Below are 19,689 nucleotides of genomic sequence, written 5' to 3' on the forward strand. Positions count from 1 at the left end.
TCATCTTTCACTCAATTTATGGGTAAAATCTGTATTCAGTGAAGACCTATTTTCCTATTAAGTGAGATCGGAAATGACAGTTGGTGCTTTCTAAAATTCTATGGACTAGGGAGGTTGATAGCTAGAGGCATACACAGACATTCTGCTACAAAGATCTCCTGACATGACAGTTACAATGTGCCATAGAACTTTACGAGCAATATCTGCAATCTAACTTAGTGATGGAAAAATCTGTACTCACTGAAGACACATTTTACCCGTGAACGAACAATTTTGAGAATGAATACTTTGTCCAGGAGAGAAAGAACCAGATTTCTCCAGTAAGATACATTATAAGGTTACTTATTTTCACATGTACTATTAACCCCTTCAAGACCCAGCCTATTTTGACCTTAAAGACCTTGCCGTTTTTTGCAATTCTGACCAGTGTCCCTTTATGAGGTAATAACTCAGGAACGCTTCAACGGATCCTAGCGGTTCTGAGATTGTTTTTTCGTGACATATTGGGCTTCATGTTAGTGGTAAATTTAGGTCAATAAATTCTGCATTTATTTGTGATAAACACGGAAATTTGGCGAAAATTTTGAAAATTTCGCAATTTTCACATTTTGAATTTTTATTCTGTTAAACCAGAGAGATATGTGACACAAAATAGTTAATAAATAACATTTCCCACATGTTTACTTTACATCAGCACAATTTTGGAAACAAAATTTTTTTTTGTTAGGAAGTTATAAGGGTTAAAATTCGACCAGCGATTTGTCATTTTTACAACGAAATTTACAAAACCATTTTTTTTAGGGACCACCTCACATTTGAAGTCAGTTTGAGGGGTCTATATGGCTGAAAATACCCAAAAGTGACACCATTCTAAAAACTGCACCCCTCAAGGTACTCAAAACCACATTCAAGAAGTTTATTAACCCTTCAGGTGCTTCACAGCAGCAGAAGCAACATGGAAGGAAAAAATGAACATTTAACTTTTTAGTCACAAAAATTATCTTTTAGCAACAATTTTTTTATTTTCCCAATGGTAAAAGGAGAAACTGAACCACGAAAGTTGTTGTCCAATTTGTCCTGAGTACGCTGATACCTCATATGTGGGGGTAAACCACTGTTTTGGCGCACGGCAGGGCTTGGAAGGGAAGTAGCGCCATTTGACTTTTTGAATCAAAAATTGGCTCCACTCTTTAGCGGACACCATGTCACGTTTGGAGAGCCCCCGTGTGCCTAAAAATTGGAGCTCCCCCACAAGTGACCCCATTTTGGAAACTAGACGCCCCAAGGAACTTATCTAGATGCATAGTGAGCACTTTGAACCCCCAGGTGCTTCACAAATTGATCCGTAAAAATGAAAAAGTACTTTTTTTTTTCACAAAAAAATTCTTTTAGCCTCAATTTTTTCATTTTCACATGGGCAACAGGATAAAATGGATCCTAAAATGTGTTGGGCAATTTCTCCTGAGTACACCAATACCTCACATGTGGAGGTAAACCACTGTTTGGGCACATGGTAAGGCCCGGAAGGGAAGGAGCGCCATTTGACTATTTGAATGAAAAATTATTTCCATCGTTAGCGGACACCATGTCGCGTTTGGATAGCTCCTGTGTGCCTAAACATTGGCGCTCCCCCACAAGTGACCCCATTTTGGAAACTAGACCCCCCAAGGAACTAATTTAGATGCCTAGTGAGCACTTTAAACCCTCAGGTGCTTCACAAATTGATCTGTAAAAATGAAAAAGTAATTTTTTTTCACAAAAAAATTCTTTTCGCCTCAATTTTTTCATTTTCACATGGGCAGTAGGATAAAATGGATCATAAAATTTGTTGGGCAATTTCTCCCGAGTACGCCGATACCTCATATGTGGGGGTAAACCACTGTTTGGGCACTCGGCAGGGCTCGGAAGAGAAGGCGCGCCATTTGACTTTTTGAATGGAAAATTAGCTCCAATTGTTAGCGGACACCATGTCGCGTTTGGAGAGCCCCTGTGTGCCTAAACATTGGAGCTCCCGCACAAGTGACCCCATTTTGGAAACTAGACCCCCCAAGTAACTTATCTAGATGCATATTGAGCACTTTAAACCCCCAGGTGCTTCACAGAAGTTTATAACGCAGAGCCATGAAAATAAAAAATAATTTTTCTTTCCTCAAAAATGATTTTTTAGCCTGGAATTTCCTATTTTGCCAAGGATAATAGGAGAAATTGGACCCCAAATATTGTTGTCCAGTTTGTCCTGAGTACGCTGATACCCCATATGTGGGGGTAAACCACTGTTTGGGCGCACGGCAGGGCTCGGAAGGGATGGCACGCCATTTGGCTTTTTAAATGGAAAATTAGCTCCAATCATTAGCGGACACCATGTCACGTTTGGAGAGCCCCTGTGTGCCTAAACATTGGAGATCCCCCAGAAATGACACCATTTTAGAAACTAGACCCCCAAAGGAACTAATCTAGATGTGTGGTGAGGACTTTGAACCCCCAAGTGCTTCACAGAAGTTTATAACGCAGAGCCATGAAAATAAAAAAAAAATTATTTTCTCAAAAATGATCTTTTAGCCTGCAATTTTTTATTTTCCCAAGGGTAACAGGAGAAATTTGACCCCAAAAGTTGTTGTCCAGTTTCTCCTGAGTACGCTGATACCCCATATGTGGGGGTAAATCACTGTTTGGGCACATGCCGGGGCTCGGAAGTGAAGTAGTGACGTTTTGAAATGCAGACTTTGATGGAATGCTCTGTGGGCGTCACGTTGCGTTTGCAGAGCCCCTGATGTGGCTTAACAGTAGAAACCCCCCACAAGTGACCCCATTTTGGAAACTAGACCCCCAAAGGAACTTATCTAGATGTGTGGTGAGCACTTTGAACCCCCAAGTGCTTCATAGAAGTTTATAATGCAGAGCCGTGAAAATAATAAATACGTTTTCTTTCCTCAAAAATAATTATTTAGCCCAGAATTTTTTAATTTTCCCAAGGGTAACAGGAGAAATTTGACCCCAATATTTGTTGTCCAGTTTCTCCTGAGTACGGTGATACCCCATATGTGGGGGTAAACTACTGTTTGGGCACATGCCGGGGCTTGGAATTGAAGTAGTGACGTTTTGAAATGCAGACTTTGATAGAATGCTCTGCGGGCGTCACGTTGCGTTTGCAGAGCCCCTGATGTGCCTAAACAGTAGAAACCCCCCACAAGTGACCCCATTTTGGAAACTAGACCCTGAAAGGAACTTATCTAGATGTGTGGTGAGCACTTTGAACCCCCAAGTGCTTCATAGAAGTTTATAATGCAGAGCCGTGAAAATAATAAATACGTTTTCTTTCCTCAAAAATAATTATTTAGCCCAGAATTTTTTATTTTCCCAAGGGTTACAGGAGAAATTGGACCCCAAAAGTTGTTGTCCAGTTTCTCCTGAGTACGCTGATACCCCATATGTGGGGGTAAACCACTGTTTGGGCACACGTCGGGGCTCAGAAGGGAAGTAGTGACTTTTGAAATGCAGACTTTGATGGAATGGTCTGCGGGTGTCACGTTGCGTTTGCAGAGCCCCTGGTGTGCCTAAACAGTAGAAACCCCCCACAAGTGACCCCATTTTAGAAACTAGACCCCCCCAAGGAACTTATCTAGATATGTGGTGAGCACTTTGAACCCCCAAGTGCTTCACAGACGTTTACAACGCAGAGCCGTGAAAATAAAAAATCATTTTTCTTTCCTCAAAAATTATGTTTTAGCAAGCATTTTTTTAGATTCACAAGGGTAACAGGAGAAATTGGACCCCAGTAATTGTTGCGCAGTTTGTCCTGAGTATGCTGGTACCCCATATGTGGGGGTAAACCACTGTTTGGGCACACGTCAGGGCTCGGAAGTGAGGGAGCACCATTTGACTTTTTGAATACGAGATTGGCTGGAATCAATGATGGCGCCATGTTGCGTTTGGAGACCCCTGATGTGCCTAAACAGTGGTAACCCCTCAATTCTAACTCCAACACTAACCCCAACACACCCCTAACCCTAATCCCAACTGTAGCCATAATCCTAATCACAACCCTAACCCCAACACACCCCTAACCACAACACTAACCCCAACACACCCCTAACCCTAACCACAACCCTAATTCCAACCCTAACCCTAAGGCTATGTGCCCACGTTGCGGATTCGTGTGAGATATTTCCGCACCATTTTTGAAAAATCTGCGGGTAAAAGGCACTGTGTTTTACCTGCGGATTTTCCGCGGATTTCCAGTGTTTTTTGTGCGGATTTCACCTGCGGATTCCTATTGAGGAACAGGTGTAAAACGCTGCGGAATCCGCACAAAGAATTGACATGCTGCGGAAAATACAACGCAGCGTTCCCGCGCGGTATTTTCCGCACCATGGGCACAGCGGATTTGGTTTTTCATATGTTTACATGGTACTGTAAACCTGATGGAACACTGCTGCGAATCCGCAGCCAAATCCGCACCGTGTGCACATAGCCTAATTCTAAAGGTATGTGCACACGCTGCGGAAAACGCTGCGGATCCGCAGCAGTTTCCCATGAGTGTACAGTTCAATGTAGACCTATGGGAAACAAAAATCGCTGTACACATGCTGCGGAAAAACTGCACGGAAACGCAGCGGTTTACATTCCGCAGCATGTCACTTCTTTGTGCGGATTCCGCAGCGGTTTTACAACTGCTCCAATAGAAAATCGCAATTGTAAAACCGCAGTGAAATGCGCAGAAAAAAACGCGGTAAATCCGCCATAAATCCGCAGCGGTTTAGCACTGCGGATTTATCAAATCCGCAGCGGAAAAATCCGCAGAGGACCAGAATACGTGTGCACATTCCTAACCCTAACCCTAGCCCTAACCCTAACCCTAACCCTACCCCTAGCCCTAACCCTACCCCTAACCCTAACCCTACCCCTAGCCCTAACCCTAACCCTACCCCTAACCCTAACCCTACCCCTAACCCTAACCCTACCCCTATTCTAACATTAGTGGAAAAAAAAAATTTCTTTATTTTTTTATTGTCCCTACCTATGGGGGTGACAAAGGGGGGGGGGGGTCATTTATTATTTTTTTTATTTTGATCACTGAGATATAATCTCTCTCAGTGATCAAAATGCACTTTGGAACGAATCTGCCGGCTGGCAGATTCGGCGGGCGCACTGCGCATGCGCCCGCCATTTTGGAAGATGGCGGCGCCCGGGAGAAGACGGACGGGACCACGGCTGGATCAGTAAGTATGATAGGGCGGGGGGGGGACCACGGGGGGGGGGGGGGGGATTCGGAGCACGGGGGGGGGGGGGAATCGGAGCGCGGGAGGGGTGGAACGGAGCGCGGGGGGCGTGGAACGGAGCACGGGGGGGGGCTGGAATGGAGAACGGGGGGGGGTGGATCGGAGTGCAGGGGGGGTGATTGGAGCACGGGGGGGTGATTGGAGCACGGGGGGAGCGGACACGAGCACGGGGGGGAGCGGAGCACAGGGCGGAGGGGAGCCGGAGCAGTGTACCGGCCAGATCGGGGGGGGGTGGGGGGGGGGCGATCGGAGGGGTGGGGTGGGGGCACACTAGTATTTCCAGCCATGGCCGATGATATTTCAGCATCGGCCATGGCTGGATTGTAATATTTCACCCGTTATAATGGGTGAAATATTACAAATCGCTCTGATTGGCAGTTTCACTTTCAACAGCCAATCAGAGCGATCGTAGCCACGAGGGGGTGAAGCCACCCCCCCTGGGCTAAACTACCACTCCCCCTGTCCCTGCAGATCGGGTGAAATGGGAGTTAACCCTTTCACCCGATCTGCAGGGACGCGATCTTTCCATGACGCCGCATAGGCGTCATGGGTCGGATTGGCACCGACTTTCATGACGCCTACGTGGCGTCAAAGGTCGGGAAGGGGTTAATGAAAAAAAAAAATAAAAAATTGAAATGACTTGCTTTTTAACCCCTTCACAACAGACGTATATAAACACACACACGCGAGTCAATGGCTGCATTCCTGCCTTTGATGTGGGCTACAGCGTTAAAGTCAAGGTCTCGATGTTCAAAAGTACAACTCGTCCCACAAAAAAAAAAAAACACACTCTCATACGGCCATGTTGACGGAAGAAAGGGAAGAAAATAAAACACGAAAAATCACCTGTGGATGAAGGTGTTAAGCAGCTGTCCAATGTGATAAACCAGCGTACAGTAGCAAAAGTCTACTTTCCAGTGTAAAAACGTGATGGACTATCCAGTTAACAAAATTTTTAGCCTTAACAAACTTAATGGCTTAACTTCAGTTGAAGCCAAATTACAGTAAATATTCTGAAGAAAATGGCACAAAAATAAGTTTTACCAATAAAGCTCACTATTTAACTTCCTAAAATCTGCAAATCAAATGCAGACTTTACTATACAAGACTGTAAATTTATTGTAATAGCCAGATTTATTTAAAAGGAAATCTGTCAATAAGAACCACCCCTCCAAAACACACCCGGTACATCTTCTATCTGTTGCTGCATTCCAGAGCAATGAGCATTTTAATTGACTTGCATGAGCCATTAACCCTGCTGTTCTGTTGGTCAAAAATGACCGACTTTGAACTTCAATATTCTTTAAAATATTCAAGATGCGGCTCTGAAACCCGTGGCCGACCGACCCATCCTCATTTAAGTCAATCAACCACAAGTTTCAGAACCGCATCTTGAACACCCCAAAAAATACCAAAGTTCAAAATAGGTCTCCCCGAACAGAACAGCAGGGTTAAGTGCTCCGAGCTTGATAGAGCACTTCCCGAGCCTTGATTGGTAGCTCATAGTCTGTGTGACATCAAGTGGCAGACAAGGAAATCAGACTGATGCCGGGATCACATGCGAGAAATACGGGCGAGTCTCGCATGTTAATGCCCGACATTGCTGCCGTCACTCAGGAGTGGCACGTGCAGCTCCATGTATTGCTATGCGGCTGCATGCTCCGCTCCTGAGTGACGGCGGCAATGCCAGGTATTAACATGCGAGACTCGGCCGTATTTCTCGCATGTGTGATCCCGGCCTAATAGTGAGCTATTAATCAAGCTATAAAGACTGGTTCTGGCCTGGGAGAAAAAAAAACCTAGGGAGGAATGGGCTTGTTAGGTGTACTGTCACACACAGAGCACTTAACACCTCATTTTCGTATAAATTTAAATGATGATTAAGCGAGAATGCAGCAACAGATAGAAGATATAAAAGGTGTTGATGGATTAACATTTCAAAGCCCTGCATGCTCATATGTACAATTGGGGAGGGTTGATCTTACCGAGATTCCCTTTAACAAAAGTTATGATTATATTAACCCCTTACCCAATGAGCATTTTTTCCACCTCTTCTTTCAAGTACAATAACATTAATTTACTGCCCACAGACATCGCAACCCATCTGCACCCCATAATCACACCTCCCAGGACATGCAGAGTAAATGCCACGGACACAGAATGACATGGGCATTTAAAAGGTTAACAGCTGTGGACAAAGTCCGCTCCCCTCATGGTTGTTACAGGCAGATGATGGCTGAATCTGCCAGCAAAGATGGGTGCTCAGTTCATGGGCCTGCATAAAAAACACAAAGCGGTAACACTGGCTGTACCAGTGTGTCCAACGTCAGTTAAAGGGTAATAGGATGAGAAAGCCGGCAAGAATTATTTATCTTCATTTGTTGTTGTTTTTACCATGAAGCCAAAAAGCTGGTTGAATTCCATTAGCGACACATGACGATCTTCCATTTTCCTTCTTTTGTTGCGTATTGCGTGAATAGAGACACACAGGTTGCGTTTAATGGTTGGTGCTGAGGGCATCTGTAGCTGCCACTGACCACCGATCTCTTGGAGAGAGGTAAGGCAATGTTGAAGTAAGGCTTCTGAGGGGAAGACTGCAGGAAGAAAAAAAAGCTACATTTGGAATTTTAAATACATTGGTTCCTAAGTACAAATAGAAAGGGTCATCGACTATTGTACAAGTTACCGGGGCCAGGATGGTTTCAAGAAAAACATAACTATGCTCATCTCTGGGACAGGAACCTGACATTCAATGGGGAATGGGGGTGTGATCATGTGACCACTTCCCAGCCTTCACCTTGTCAAGTGCCAGCCGCTGAGGAACAGAGTACAGCGCACAGAAAAGTGACGCCAGTTTAGAAGGATAACAGTTTTTTTTTCGTGCCTTACACAGATATGGGCCTATTAATATAAAGTTGTAGTGTTAAGAGGCCCTGTAAAGACCAAAAAACAAAAGTCCATCTATGAGCAAGCCGGACTTGAGATGCTTTTTCACAGTGATTGGAAAGGTCAGAACGCAAGGATGAGGGGAACAAGTGGGGAAGGTGGCTGCTTTCTCTAATAAGATGCATTACAAAAGTTTCTTATAATTGCCTTTACTATTGATTGACCTTTTAACTTATCATAGATTAACCCCTTTACCCCCAAGGGTGGTTTGCACGGTAATGACCGGGCCAATTTTTACAATTCTGACCACTGTCCCTTTATGAGGTTATAACTTTGGAACGCTTCAACGGATCCCAGTGATTCTGACACTTTTCTCGGGACATATTGTACTTCATGATAGTGGTAACATTTATTTGATATTATCTGTGTTTATTTGTGAAAAAAATGGAAATTTGGCGAAAATTTAGAAAATTTCGCAATTTTCCAAATTTGAATTTTTATGCAATTATATCACAGAGATATGTCACACAAAATACTTAACCCCTTTACCCCCAAGGGTGGTTTGCACGTTAATGACCAGGCCAATTTTTACAATTCTGACCACTGTCCCTTTATGAGGTTATAACTCCGAAACGCTTCAACGGATCCTGGTTATTCTGACATTGTTTTCTCGTGACATATTGTACTTCATGATAGTGGTAAAATTTCTTTGATAGTACCTGCGTTTATTTGTGAAAAAAACGGAAATTTGGCGAAAATTTTGAAAATTTCGCAATTTTCAAACTTTGAATATTTATGCAATTAAATCACAGAGATATGTCACACAAAATACTTAATAAGTAACATTTCCCACATGTCTCCTTTACATCAGCATAATTTTGGAACCAATTTTTTTTTTGTTAGGGAGTTATAAGGGTTAAAAGTTGACCAGCAATTTCTCATTTTTACAACACCATTTTTTTTTAGGGACCACGTCTCATTTGAAGTCATTTTGAGGGGTCTATATGATAGAAAATGCCCAAGTGTGACACCATTCTAAAAACTGCACCCCTCAAGGTGCTCAAAACCACATTCAAGCAGTTTATTAACCCTTCAGGTGTTTAATAGGAATTTTTGGAATGTTTAAATAAAAATGAACATTTAACTTTTTTTACACAAAAAATTTACTTCAGCTCCAATTTGTTTTATTTTACCAAGGGTAACAGGAGAAATTGGACCCAAAAAGTTGTTGTCCAATTTGTCCTGAGTACGCTGATACCCCATATGTGGCAGTAAACCACTGTTTGGGCGCATGGGAGAGCTCGGAAGGGAAGGAGCGCTATTTGACTTTTCAATGCAAAATTGACAGGAATTGAGATGGGACGCCATGTTGCGTTTGGAGAGCCACTGATGTGCCTAAACATTGAAACCCCCCACAAGTGACACCATTTTGGAAAGTAGACCCCCTAAGGAACTTATCTGGATGTGTGGTGCGCACTTTGACCCACCAAGTGCTTCACAGAAGTTTATAATGCAGAACCGTAAAAATAAAAAATCATATTTTTTCACAAAAATTATATTTTTGCCCCCAATTTTTTATTTTTCCAAGGGTAAGAGAAGAAATTGGACCTCAAAAGTTGTTGTCCAATTTGTCCTGAGTACGCTGATACCCCATATGTGGCAGTAAACCACTGTTTGGGCGCATGGGAGAGCTCGGAAGGGAAGGAGCGCAGTTTGACTTTTCAATGCAAAATTGACAGAAATTGAGATGGGACGCCATGTTGCGTTTGGAGAGCCACTGATGTGCCTAAACATTGAAACCCCCCACAAGTGACACCATTTTGGAAAGTAGACCCCCTAAGGAACTTATCTGGATGTGTGGTGAGCACTTTGACCCACCAAGGGCTTCACAGAAGTTTATAATGCAGAGCCATAAAAATAAAACAATTTTTTTTCCCACAAAAATTATTTTTTAGCCCCCAGTTTTGTATTTTCCCTAGGGTAACAGGAGAAATTGGACCCCAAAAGATGTTGTCCAATTTGTCCTGAGTACGCTGATACCCCATATGTGGGGGGGAACCACCGTTTGGGCGCATGGGAGGGTTCGGAAGGGAAGGAGCGCCATTTGGAATGCAGACTTAGATGGAATGGTCTGCAGGCGTCACATTGCGTTTGCAGAGCCCCTAATGTACCTAAACAGTAGAAACCCCCCACAAGTGACACCATTTTGGAAAGTAGACCCCCTAAGGAACTCATATTGATGTGTTGTGAGAGCTTTGAACCCCCAAGTATTTCACTACAGTTTATAACGCAGAGCCATGCAAATAAAAAATATTTTTTTTTCCACAAAAATTATATTTTAGCCCCCAGTTTTGTATTTTTCCAAGGTTAGCAGGAGAAATTGGACCCTAAATGTTGTTGTCCAATTTGTCCTGAGTACGCTGATACCCGATATCTGGGGGGGAACCACCGTTTGGGCGCATGGGAGGGCTCGGAAGGGAAGGAGCATCATTTGGAATGCAGACTTAGATGGATTGGTCTGCAGGCGTCACATTGCGTTTGCAGAGCCCCTAATGTACCTAAACAGTAGAAACCCCCCACAAGTGACCCCATATTGGAAACTAGACCCCTCAATGAACTTATCTAGATGTGTTGTGAGAACTTTGAACCCCCAAGTGTTTCACTACAGTTTATAACGCAGAGCCGTGAAAATAAAAAATTTTTGTTTTCCCACAAAAATTATTTTTTAGCCCCCAGTTTTGTATTTTCCCAAGGGTAACAGGAGAAATTGGTCCACAAAAGTTGTTGTCCAATTTGTCCTGAGTACGCTGATACCCCATATGTTGGGGTAAACCCCTGTTTGGGCACACAGGAGAGCTCGGAAGGGAAGGAGCACTGTTTTACTTTTTCAACGCAGAATTGGCTGGAATTGAGATCGGACGCCATGTCGTGTTTGGAGAGCCCCTGATGTGCCGAAACAGTGGAAACCCCCCAATTATAACTGAAACCCTAATCTAAACACACCCCTAACCCTAATTCCAACGGTAACCCTAACCACACCTCTAACCCTGACACACCCCTAACCCTAATCCCAACCCTATTCCCAACTGTAAATGTAATCTAAACCCTAACCCTAACTTTAGCCCCAACCCTAACTGTAGCCCCAACCCTAACCCTAACCCTAGCCCTAACCCTAGCCCTAACCCTAACCCTAGCCCTAACCCTAGCCCTAACCCTAGCCCTAGCCCTAACCCTAACCCTAGCCCTAGCCCTAACCCTAGCCCTAACCCTAGCCCTAACCCTAGCCCTAGCCCTAACCCTAGCCCTAATGGGAAAATGGAAATAAATACATTTTTTTTTATTTTTCCCTAACTAAGGGGGTGATGAAGGGGGGTTTGATTTACTTTTATAGCGAGTTTTTTAGCGGATTTTTATGATTGGCAGCCGTCACACACTGAAAGACCCTTTTTATTGCAAAAAATATTTTTTGCAATACCACATTTTGAGAGCTATAATTTTTCCATATTTTGGTCCACAGAGTCATGTGAGGTCTTGTTTTTTGCGGGACGAGTTGACGTTTTTATTGAAAACATTTTTGGGCACGTGACATTTTTTTATCGCTTTTTATTACGATTTTTGTGAGGAAGAATGACCAAAAGCCAGCTATTCATGAATTTCTATTGGGGGAGGCGTTTATACCGTTCCGCGTTTGGTAAAATTGATAAAGCAGTTTTATTCTTCGGGTCAGTACGATTACAGCGATACCTCATTTATATCTTTTTTTATGGTTTGGTGCTTTTATACGATAAAAACTATTTTACAGAAAAAATAATTATTTTTGCATCGCTTTATTCTCAGGACTATAACTTTTTTATTTTTTTGCTGATGATGCTGTATGGCGGCTCTTTTTTTGCGGGACAATATGACGCTTTCAGCGGTACCATGGTTATTTATATCTGTCCTTTTGATCGCGTGTTATTCCACTTTTTGTTCGGCGGTATGATAATAAAGCGTTGTTTTTTGCCTCGTTTTTTTTTTTTTTTCCTTACGGTGTTTACTGAAGGGATTAACTAGTGGGACAGTTTTATAGGTCGGGTCGTTACGGACGCGGCGATACTAAATATGTGTACTTTTATTGTTTTTTTTTTTTTTATTTAGATGAAGAAATGTATTTATGGGAATAATATTTTTTTTTTTTTTTCATTATTTTGGAATATTTTTTTTAATTTTTTTTACACATTTGGAAATTTTTTTTTTTACTTTTTTACTTTGTCCCAGGGGGGGACATCACAGATCAGTGATCTGACAGTTTGCACAGCACTCTGTCAGATCACTGATCTGATAGGAGTGCAGGCTGCTTCACAGTGCCTGCTCTGAGCAGGCTCTGTGAAGCCACCTCCCTCCCTGCAGGACCCGGATCCGCGGCCATCTTGGATCCGGGGCTCGAGCAGGGAGGGAGGTGAGGAGACCCTCGCAGCAACGCGATCACATCGCGTTGCTGCGGGGGGCTCAGGGAAGCCCGCAGGGAGCCCCCTCCCTGCGCGGTGCTTCCCTGCACCGCCGGCACATCGCGATCATCTTTGATCGCGGTGTGCCAGGGGTTAATGTGCCGGGGGCGGTCCGTGACCGCTCCTGGCACATAGTGCCGGATGTCAGCTGCGATAAGCAGCTGACACCCGGCCGCGATCGGCCGCGCTCCCCCCGTGAGCGCGGCCGATCGGCTATGACGTACTATCCCGTCCAGGGTCAGATAAGCCCAGGGCACCTCGACGGGATAGTACGTCTAAGGTCACAGAGGGGTTAAAGTAACATTTTCCACATGTCTACTTTACATCAGCACAATTTTGGAACCAAAATTTTTGTCAGGGAGTTATAAGGGTTAAAAGTTGACCAGCAATTTCTCATTTTTACAACACCATTTTTTTTTTTAGGGACCACATCTCATTTGAAGTCATTTTGAGGGGTCTATATGATAGAAAATACCCAAGTGTGACACCATTCTAAAAACTGCACCCCTCAAGGTGCTCAAAACCACATTCAAGAAGATTATTAACCCTTCAGGTGTTTCACAGGAATTTTTGGAATGTTTAAATAAAAATAAACATTTAACTTTTTTTCACAAAAAATTTACTTCGGCTCCAATTTGTTTTATTTTACCAAGGGTAGCAGGAGAAAATGGACCCCAAAAGTTGTTGTACAATTTGTCCCGAGTACGCCGATACCCCTATTGTGGGGGTAAACCACTGTTTGGGCGCATGGCAGAGCTCGGAAGCGAAGGAGCGCAGTTTGACTTTTCAATGCAAAATTGACTGGAATTGAGATGGGACGCCATGTTGCGTTTGGAGAGCCACTGATGTGCCTAAACATTGAAACCCCCCACAAGTGACACCATTTTGGAAAGTAGACCCCCTAAGGAACTTATCTAGATGTGTGGTGAGCATTTTGACCCACCAAGTGCTTCACAGAAGTGTGGAGTAGGAATCTGGCTATTAGGAGCAGTGCCTAGTAAAAAGGCTATAAAGGCACAGATGATTGGCCTCTGGGAGACCAAAACATCCAACACCGCGGAGACACCATCACGTGTTTCTCAACGCAGTGATTCCAGAACACTGCCCCCATCCCTTATGGGAAATATGCAGATGCGTGTAAAGAAGCTGCGGAGCCAGATTCCTACTCCACACTGATGTGTGTGTTGGATGTTTTGGTCTCCCAGAGGCCAATCATCTGTGCCTTTATAGCCTTTTTACTAGGCACTGCTCCTAATAGCCAGATTCCTACTCCACACTGATGAGGGGCAAAAACCCCGAAACAGCTGTCTGTGGATGGATACCATGCTTGGCATAGGTGGCTTTCCTTCATAGGATGCTGCCCTTCCCGTGGTTGTTCCTTCCCGGGGAAAGGCCTGGCTATTCACTGCTTGCGTCGAGAAACACGTGATGGTGTCTCCGCAGCTTCTTTACACGCATCTGGAATTGAGATGGGACGCCATGTTGCGTTTGGAGAGCCACTGATGTGCCTAAACATTGAAACCCCCCACAAGTGACACCATTTTGAAAAGTAGACCCCTTAAGGAACTCCTCTAGATGTGTTGTGAGAGCTTTGAACCCCCAAGTGTTTCACTACAGTTTATAACGCAGAGCCGTGAAAATAAAAATGATTTTCCCACAAAAATTATTTTTTAGCCCCAAGTTTTGTATTTTCCCAAGGGTAACAGGAGAAATTGGACCCCAAAAGTTGTTGTCCAATTTGTCCCAAGTACGCCGATACTCCATATGTTGGGGTAAACCCGTTTGGGCGCACGGGAGAGCTCGGAAGGGAAGGAGCACTGTTTTGCTTTTCAACTCAGAATTGGCTGGAATTGAGATTGGACGCCATGTCGCGTTTGTAGAGCCCCTGATGTGCCTAAACAGTGAAAAACCCCCAATTATAACTGAAACCCTAATCTCAAAGGTAACCCTAACCACATCCTTAACCCTGACACACCCCTAACCCTAATCCCAACCGTTAATGTACCGTATATACTCGAGTATAAGCCGACCCCCCTAATTTTGCCACAAAAAACTGGGAAAACTTATTGACTCGAGTATAAGCCTAGGGTGGAAATGCAGCATTTACCGGTGAATTTCAAAAATAAAAATAGATCATTATTTCCCCATAGCTGTGCCATATAGTGCTCTGCACCGTTCATATTGCCCCATATCTGTGCCCCATATATGCTCTGCACCTTTCATTTTTGCCCAATATCTGTGCCCCATACAGTGCTCTGCACCGTTCATATTGCCCCATAGATGCTGCACAGATGCCCCATATATTGCTCTGCACCGTTCATACTGCGCCATAGATGCTCCACATAAATCTGTGCTGCTGCTGCTGCTGCAATAAAAAAAAAACAAAACAAAAAAAAAAAAAACACATACTCACCTCTCGTGATTGCAGCTCCCGGCGTCCGGTCCCGGCGCCTCCATCTTCCCGGGGTCTCTGCTCTGACTGATCAGGCAGAGAGCGCCGCGCACACTATATGCGTCATCGCGCCCTCTGCCTGAACAGTCAGAGCGCAGACGCCGGGAAGATGGAGGCGCCGGGAAGATGGAGCGATGCCCAGCGGCTGGAACGTGGACAGGTAAATATGCCATACTTACCTAGTCCTAGCGATCCTGGCGCTCCCCGCCTTCCTCCCAGTCTTCTGTGCTGCAGCCTCTTGCTGTCAGCGGTCACCGGCACCGCTGATTAGAGAAATGAATAGGCGGCTCCACCCCTATGGGAGGTGGAGCCGCCTATTCATTTCTGTAATGAGCGGTCCCACGTGACCGCTGAAGAGGGGAAGAAGCTGCAGCACAGAACACCGTGGGACGGCAGGGGGAGCGTCAGGATCGCTGGGACTAGGTAAGTATGCCTCAGCGCCCTCACCCGCCGACCCCACCGCTACCGTGACTCGAGTATAAGCCGAGAGGGGCACTTTCAGCCCAAAAATTTGGGCTGAACATCTCGGCTTATACTCGAGTATATACGGTAATCTAAACCATAACCCTAACTTTAGCCCCAACCCTAACTATAGCCCTAACCCTAATGGGAAAATGGAAATAAATACATTTTTTTTAATTTTTCCCTAACTAAAGGGGTGATGAAGGAGGGTTTGATTTACTTTTATAGCTGGTTTTTTAGCGGATTGTTATGATTGGCAGCCGTCACACACTAAAAGACGCTTTTTATTGCAAAAAATATTTTTTGCGTTACCACATTTTGAGAGCTATAATTTTTCCATATCTTGGTCCACAGAGTCATGTGAGGTCTTGTTTTATTGTGGGACGAGTTGACTTTTTATTGGTAACATTTTCGGGCACGTGACATTTTTTGATCGCTTTTTATTCCTATTTTTGTGAGGCAGAATGACCAAAAACCAGCTATTCATAAATTTTTTTTTTTTTGGTGGGGGGGAGGAGGGGGGAGCGTTTATACCATTCTGCGTTTGGTAAAATGGATAAAGCGGTTTATTCTTCGGGTCAATACGATTACAGCGAAACCTCATTTATATAATTTTTTTTATACTTTGGCGCTTTTATACGATAAAAACTTATAGAAAAAATAATTATTTTTGCATCGCTTTATTCTGAGGACTATAACTTTTTTATTTTTTCGCTTATGATGCTGAATGGCGGCTCGTTTTTTGCGGGACAAGATGACGTTTTCAGCGGTACCATGGTTATTTATATCCGTCTTTTTGAAGGCGTGTTATTCCACTTTTTGTTCGGCGGTATGATAAAGCGTTTTTTGCCTCTTGTTTTTTACGGTATTCACTGAAGGGGTTAAGTAGTGGGACAGTTTTATAGGTCGGGTCGTTACGGATGCGGCGATACTAAATATGTGCACTTTTATTCTTTTTTTAATTTAGATAAAGGAATGTATTTATGGAAACAATATTTTTTTATTATTATTTATTTAGGATTTTTTTTATTTATTTTTTTTTAACACATGTACATTTTTTTTTTTTACTTTGCCCCAGGGGGGAAAATCACAGTAAAATGACAGATTGCTGATCTGACACTTTGCTGTGCACTGTGTCAGATCAGCGATCTGACGTGCACTCCTGGAGGCTTGGCAGCGCCTGCTCTGAGCAGGTGCTGTGAAGCAACCTCCCTGCAGGACCCGGATGCAGCCCTGTGGCCATTTTGGATCCGGGCCTGCTGCAGGGAGGAGGTAAGGACCCTCGAAGCAACGCGATCACATCGCGTTGCTCCGAGGGTCTCAGGGAAGCATGCAGGGAGCCCCCTCCCTGCGCGATGCTTCCCTATACCGCCGGAACACTACGATCATGTTTGATCGCAGTGTGTCGGGGGCGGTCCGTGACCGCTCCTAGCACATAGTGCCGGATGTCAGCTGCGATAGTCAGCTGACACCCGGCTGCGATCGGCCGCGCTCCCCCCGTGAGCGCGGCTGATCGCGCTGGACATACTATTCCGTCCTTGGGAAGTAGGGCCCACCCCACATGGACGGAATAGTATGTCCAATGGCAGAAAGGGGTTAATAAAATGATAGAACGCCATTCTGTGAGGCGGTTTTATAATGACAGACTATGAGAAAAACAACAGAAGAAATTATGCGCTTTCCCCAAGTAGAATGTTTTTCTCACCAACAGAGAGAGCCAATACACAACTCAATACAAAGTAACACAGTGGTTCCATGGACACAGATTACAGGGAACCCGACAGCAGATCCATGCCTCCCAAGGTTCGGGAATGAGTCAGAAGCTGGTTCCTGCATTCTAAACATCTAGGTTTTATTCTTAAACACTGCAGCATTTCAGAGAAAGGCATATATGAAAGCACACTTGGGAATGAAGGGACTAGTCCAAGAGGCAAATTCCAGTCCTCTTCTCCCTGCGTGGACCCTGTAATGGTGTGGACCCTGTTCTGCTCCAGGTGATTGACAGGTCTCTCTATAAGTACATACTTGGGATGGACCTGTTAAATCATCTGGAAATGGATGATGAGAAGCCAAATGGGGACCACGCCAGACTAATCAAATCTCTCCATGTATTCCGTGGCTGACTTGCCAAACTGCTGCATTTCAGAGTCAAACATACCTGGCTGCAATCATGCAGCTAAGCTCCGATTCATGCCACCCATGAGTCGGAAAGCATGTATTAGCTGATAATAGATTAAAAGGAACCCTCCTCTTTTTTTCGTAAAAGGAACCTATGACATCTGTAACTTTTTTTCTGACACTGTTTGACCCCATGCTTCTAGCATTTGAGGCACAATGACAAGCAAACACAAAGTGAACTCCTAAGTAATAATGTTCAATACAAAAATAAGCCTGAAGTAAAAGCATTTTATTGTGTAACTAAAGTATGAATGTCGAGTTATTGTAATGTTTTCCGGCACTCACAGGACAATTCTTTAACTTTAGACTCTACATTTAATGTAATGAGAATCTAGTTCCTATATGGTTATAAATGCAAATAGTAGCAATCGCAAATTGGCCTGGTCTGCAACTATGAACTATACTTACGATCTTCAGACTGTACATCGTTTTCTGGTCCTTCCACCCAATCATGCTTCCTCTCAAGAAGTGTGTCCAAGTCAGACTGCAGAGTATGACGGACAGCAGCTCCAACTAAACCTGCAGCTAGCCAAGAAGGCCCATCCCTGCAAAAACACAAAAAAATCAGAATAAGGGAGAGGAAAAAATAAAACTAGTTTTTTTCCATCCACTTTTCATTTACAACAGTTAAAATATACTACTAGTACAAGAGCAAGTGGGCCATACAGTGCATTGTTGAGCAAAACAGACGCTCTCAGCTATAACCGTCGTCATCAGGAGAGAATTAACATTAGATGATCATTTTGGCTGCCACATGACTAACATAACTTCGTCAGTAGGATCAACCCTCCTAAGCCACCTACACTGTGTGCAGAATTATTAGACAAGTTGTATTTTGATCACATGATACTTTTTATACATGTTGTCCTACTCCAAGCTGTTCAGGCTTGAGAGCCAACTACCAATTAAGTTAATCAGGTGATGTGCATCTCTATAACGAGGAGGGGTATTGTGTAATGACATCAAAATCCTATGTAAGGTGAGCTTAATTATTAGGCAACTTCCTTTCTTTTGGCAAAATGGGTCAGAAGAGAGATTTGACAGGCTCTGAAAAGTCCAAAATTGTGAGATGTCTTGCAGAGGCTTGAAATTGCCAAACTTTTGCAGCATGATCACCAAACAATCAAGCATTTCATGGCAAATAGCCAACAGGGTCACAAGAAGAGTGTTGGGCAAAAAAGGCGCAAAATAACTGCCCATGAATTGAGGAAAATCAAGCGGGAAGCTGCCAAGATGCCATTTGCCAACAGTTTTGCCATATTTCAGAGCTGCAACGTTACTGGAGTAACAAAAAGCACAAGGTACTCAGGGACATGGCAAAGGTAAGGAAGGCTGAAAAATGACCACCTTAAGAAACATAAGATAAAACGTCAAGACTGGGCCAAGAAATATCTTAAGGGTATGTTCACACGTTCCTGATTTCCATCCTTTTTTTCAGGACTAAAAACCGCAGCTCTTTGCAGAAAACGCAGGTCCTTTTTTTTGGTGCGTTTTTTTATGCAGTTTTCTATGCAGAGTCTGTTTTCTAGGAAGTTTTTTAGGGTTAAAATGGCTGAAAATACCCTAACCCTACCCCTACCCCCATTCTAACCCTATTCTAACCTTAGTGGGGGGAAAAAAAAAAAAAAAAAAAATCTTAATTTTTTTTATTGTCCCTACCTATGGGGGTGACAAAGGGGGGGGGGGGTGTCATTTACTATTTTTTTTATTTTGATCACTGAGATATAACCTATCTCAGTGATCAAAATGCACTTTGGAACGAATCTGCCGGCCGATTCGGCGGGCGCACTGCGCATGCGCCCGCCATTTTGCAAGATGGCGGCGCCCAGGGAGAAGACGGCCAGACGGACACCGGGAGGCTGGGTAAGTATAAGGGGGGGAGATTAGGACATGGGGGGGGGGCATCGGAGCACGGGGGAGGGGCATCGGAGCACGGGGGAGGGGA

General features: G+C 44.0%; 1 protein-coding gene across 1 annotated transcript in view; it reads right to left on the reverse strand.

Moving 5' to 3' along the window:
- The window catches only part of PPM1F (protein phosphatase, Mg2+/Mn2+ dependent 1F), an 83,532-nt gene that overhangs the window by 39,220 nt on the left and 24,623 nt on the right, over positions 1 to 19,689 (reverse strand). Inside the window, exons 2-3 of the mRNA XM_069756624.1 lie at positions 18,153 to 18,289; positions 7,674 to 7,873 (exon numbers count right to left, since the gene is read on the reverse strand). Coding sequence (XP_069612725.1) covers positions 7,674 to 7,873; positions 18,153 to 18,289 — 337 coding nt within the window. The remainder of the gene's footprint in view (positions 1 to 7,673; positions 7,874 to 18,152; positions 18,290 to 19,689) is intronic.

Source organism: Ranitomeya imitator, chromosome 1 (assembly GCF_032444005.1).
Source record: "Ranitomeya imitator isolate aRanImi1 chromosome 1, aRanImi1.pri, whole genome shotgun sequence".
NCBI classification, from domain to species: domain Eukaryota; kingdom Metazoa; phylum Chordata; class Amphibia; order Anura; family Dendrobatidae; genus Ranitomeya; species Ranitomeya imitator.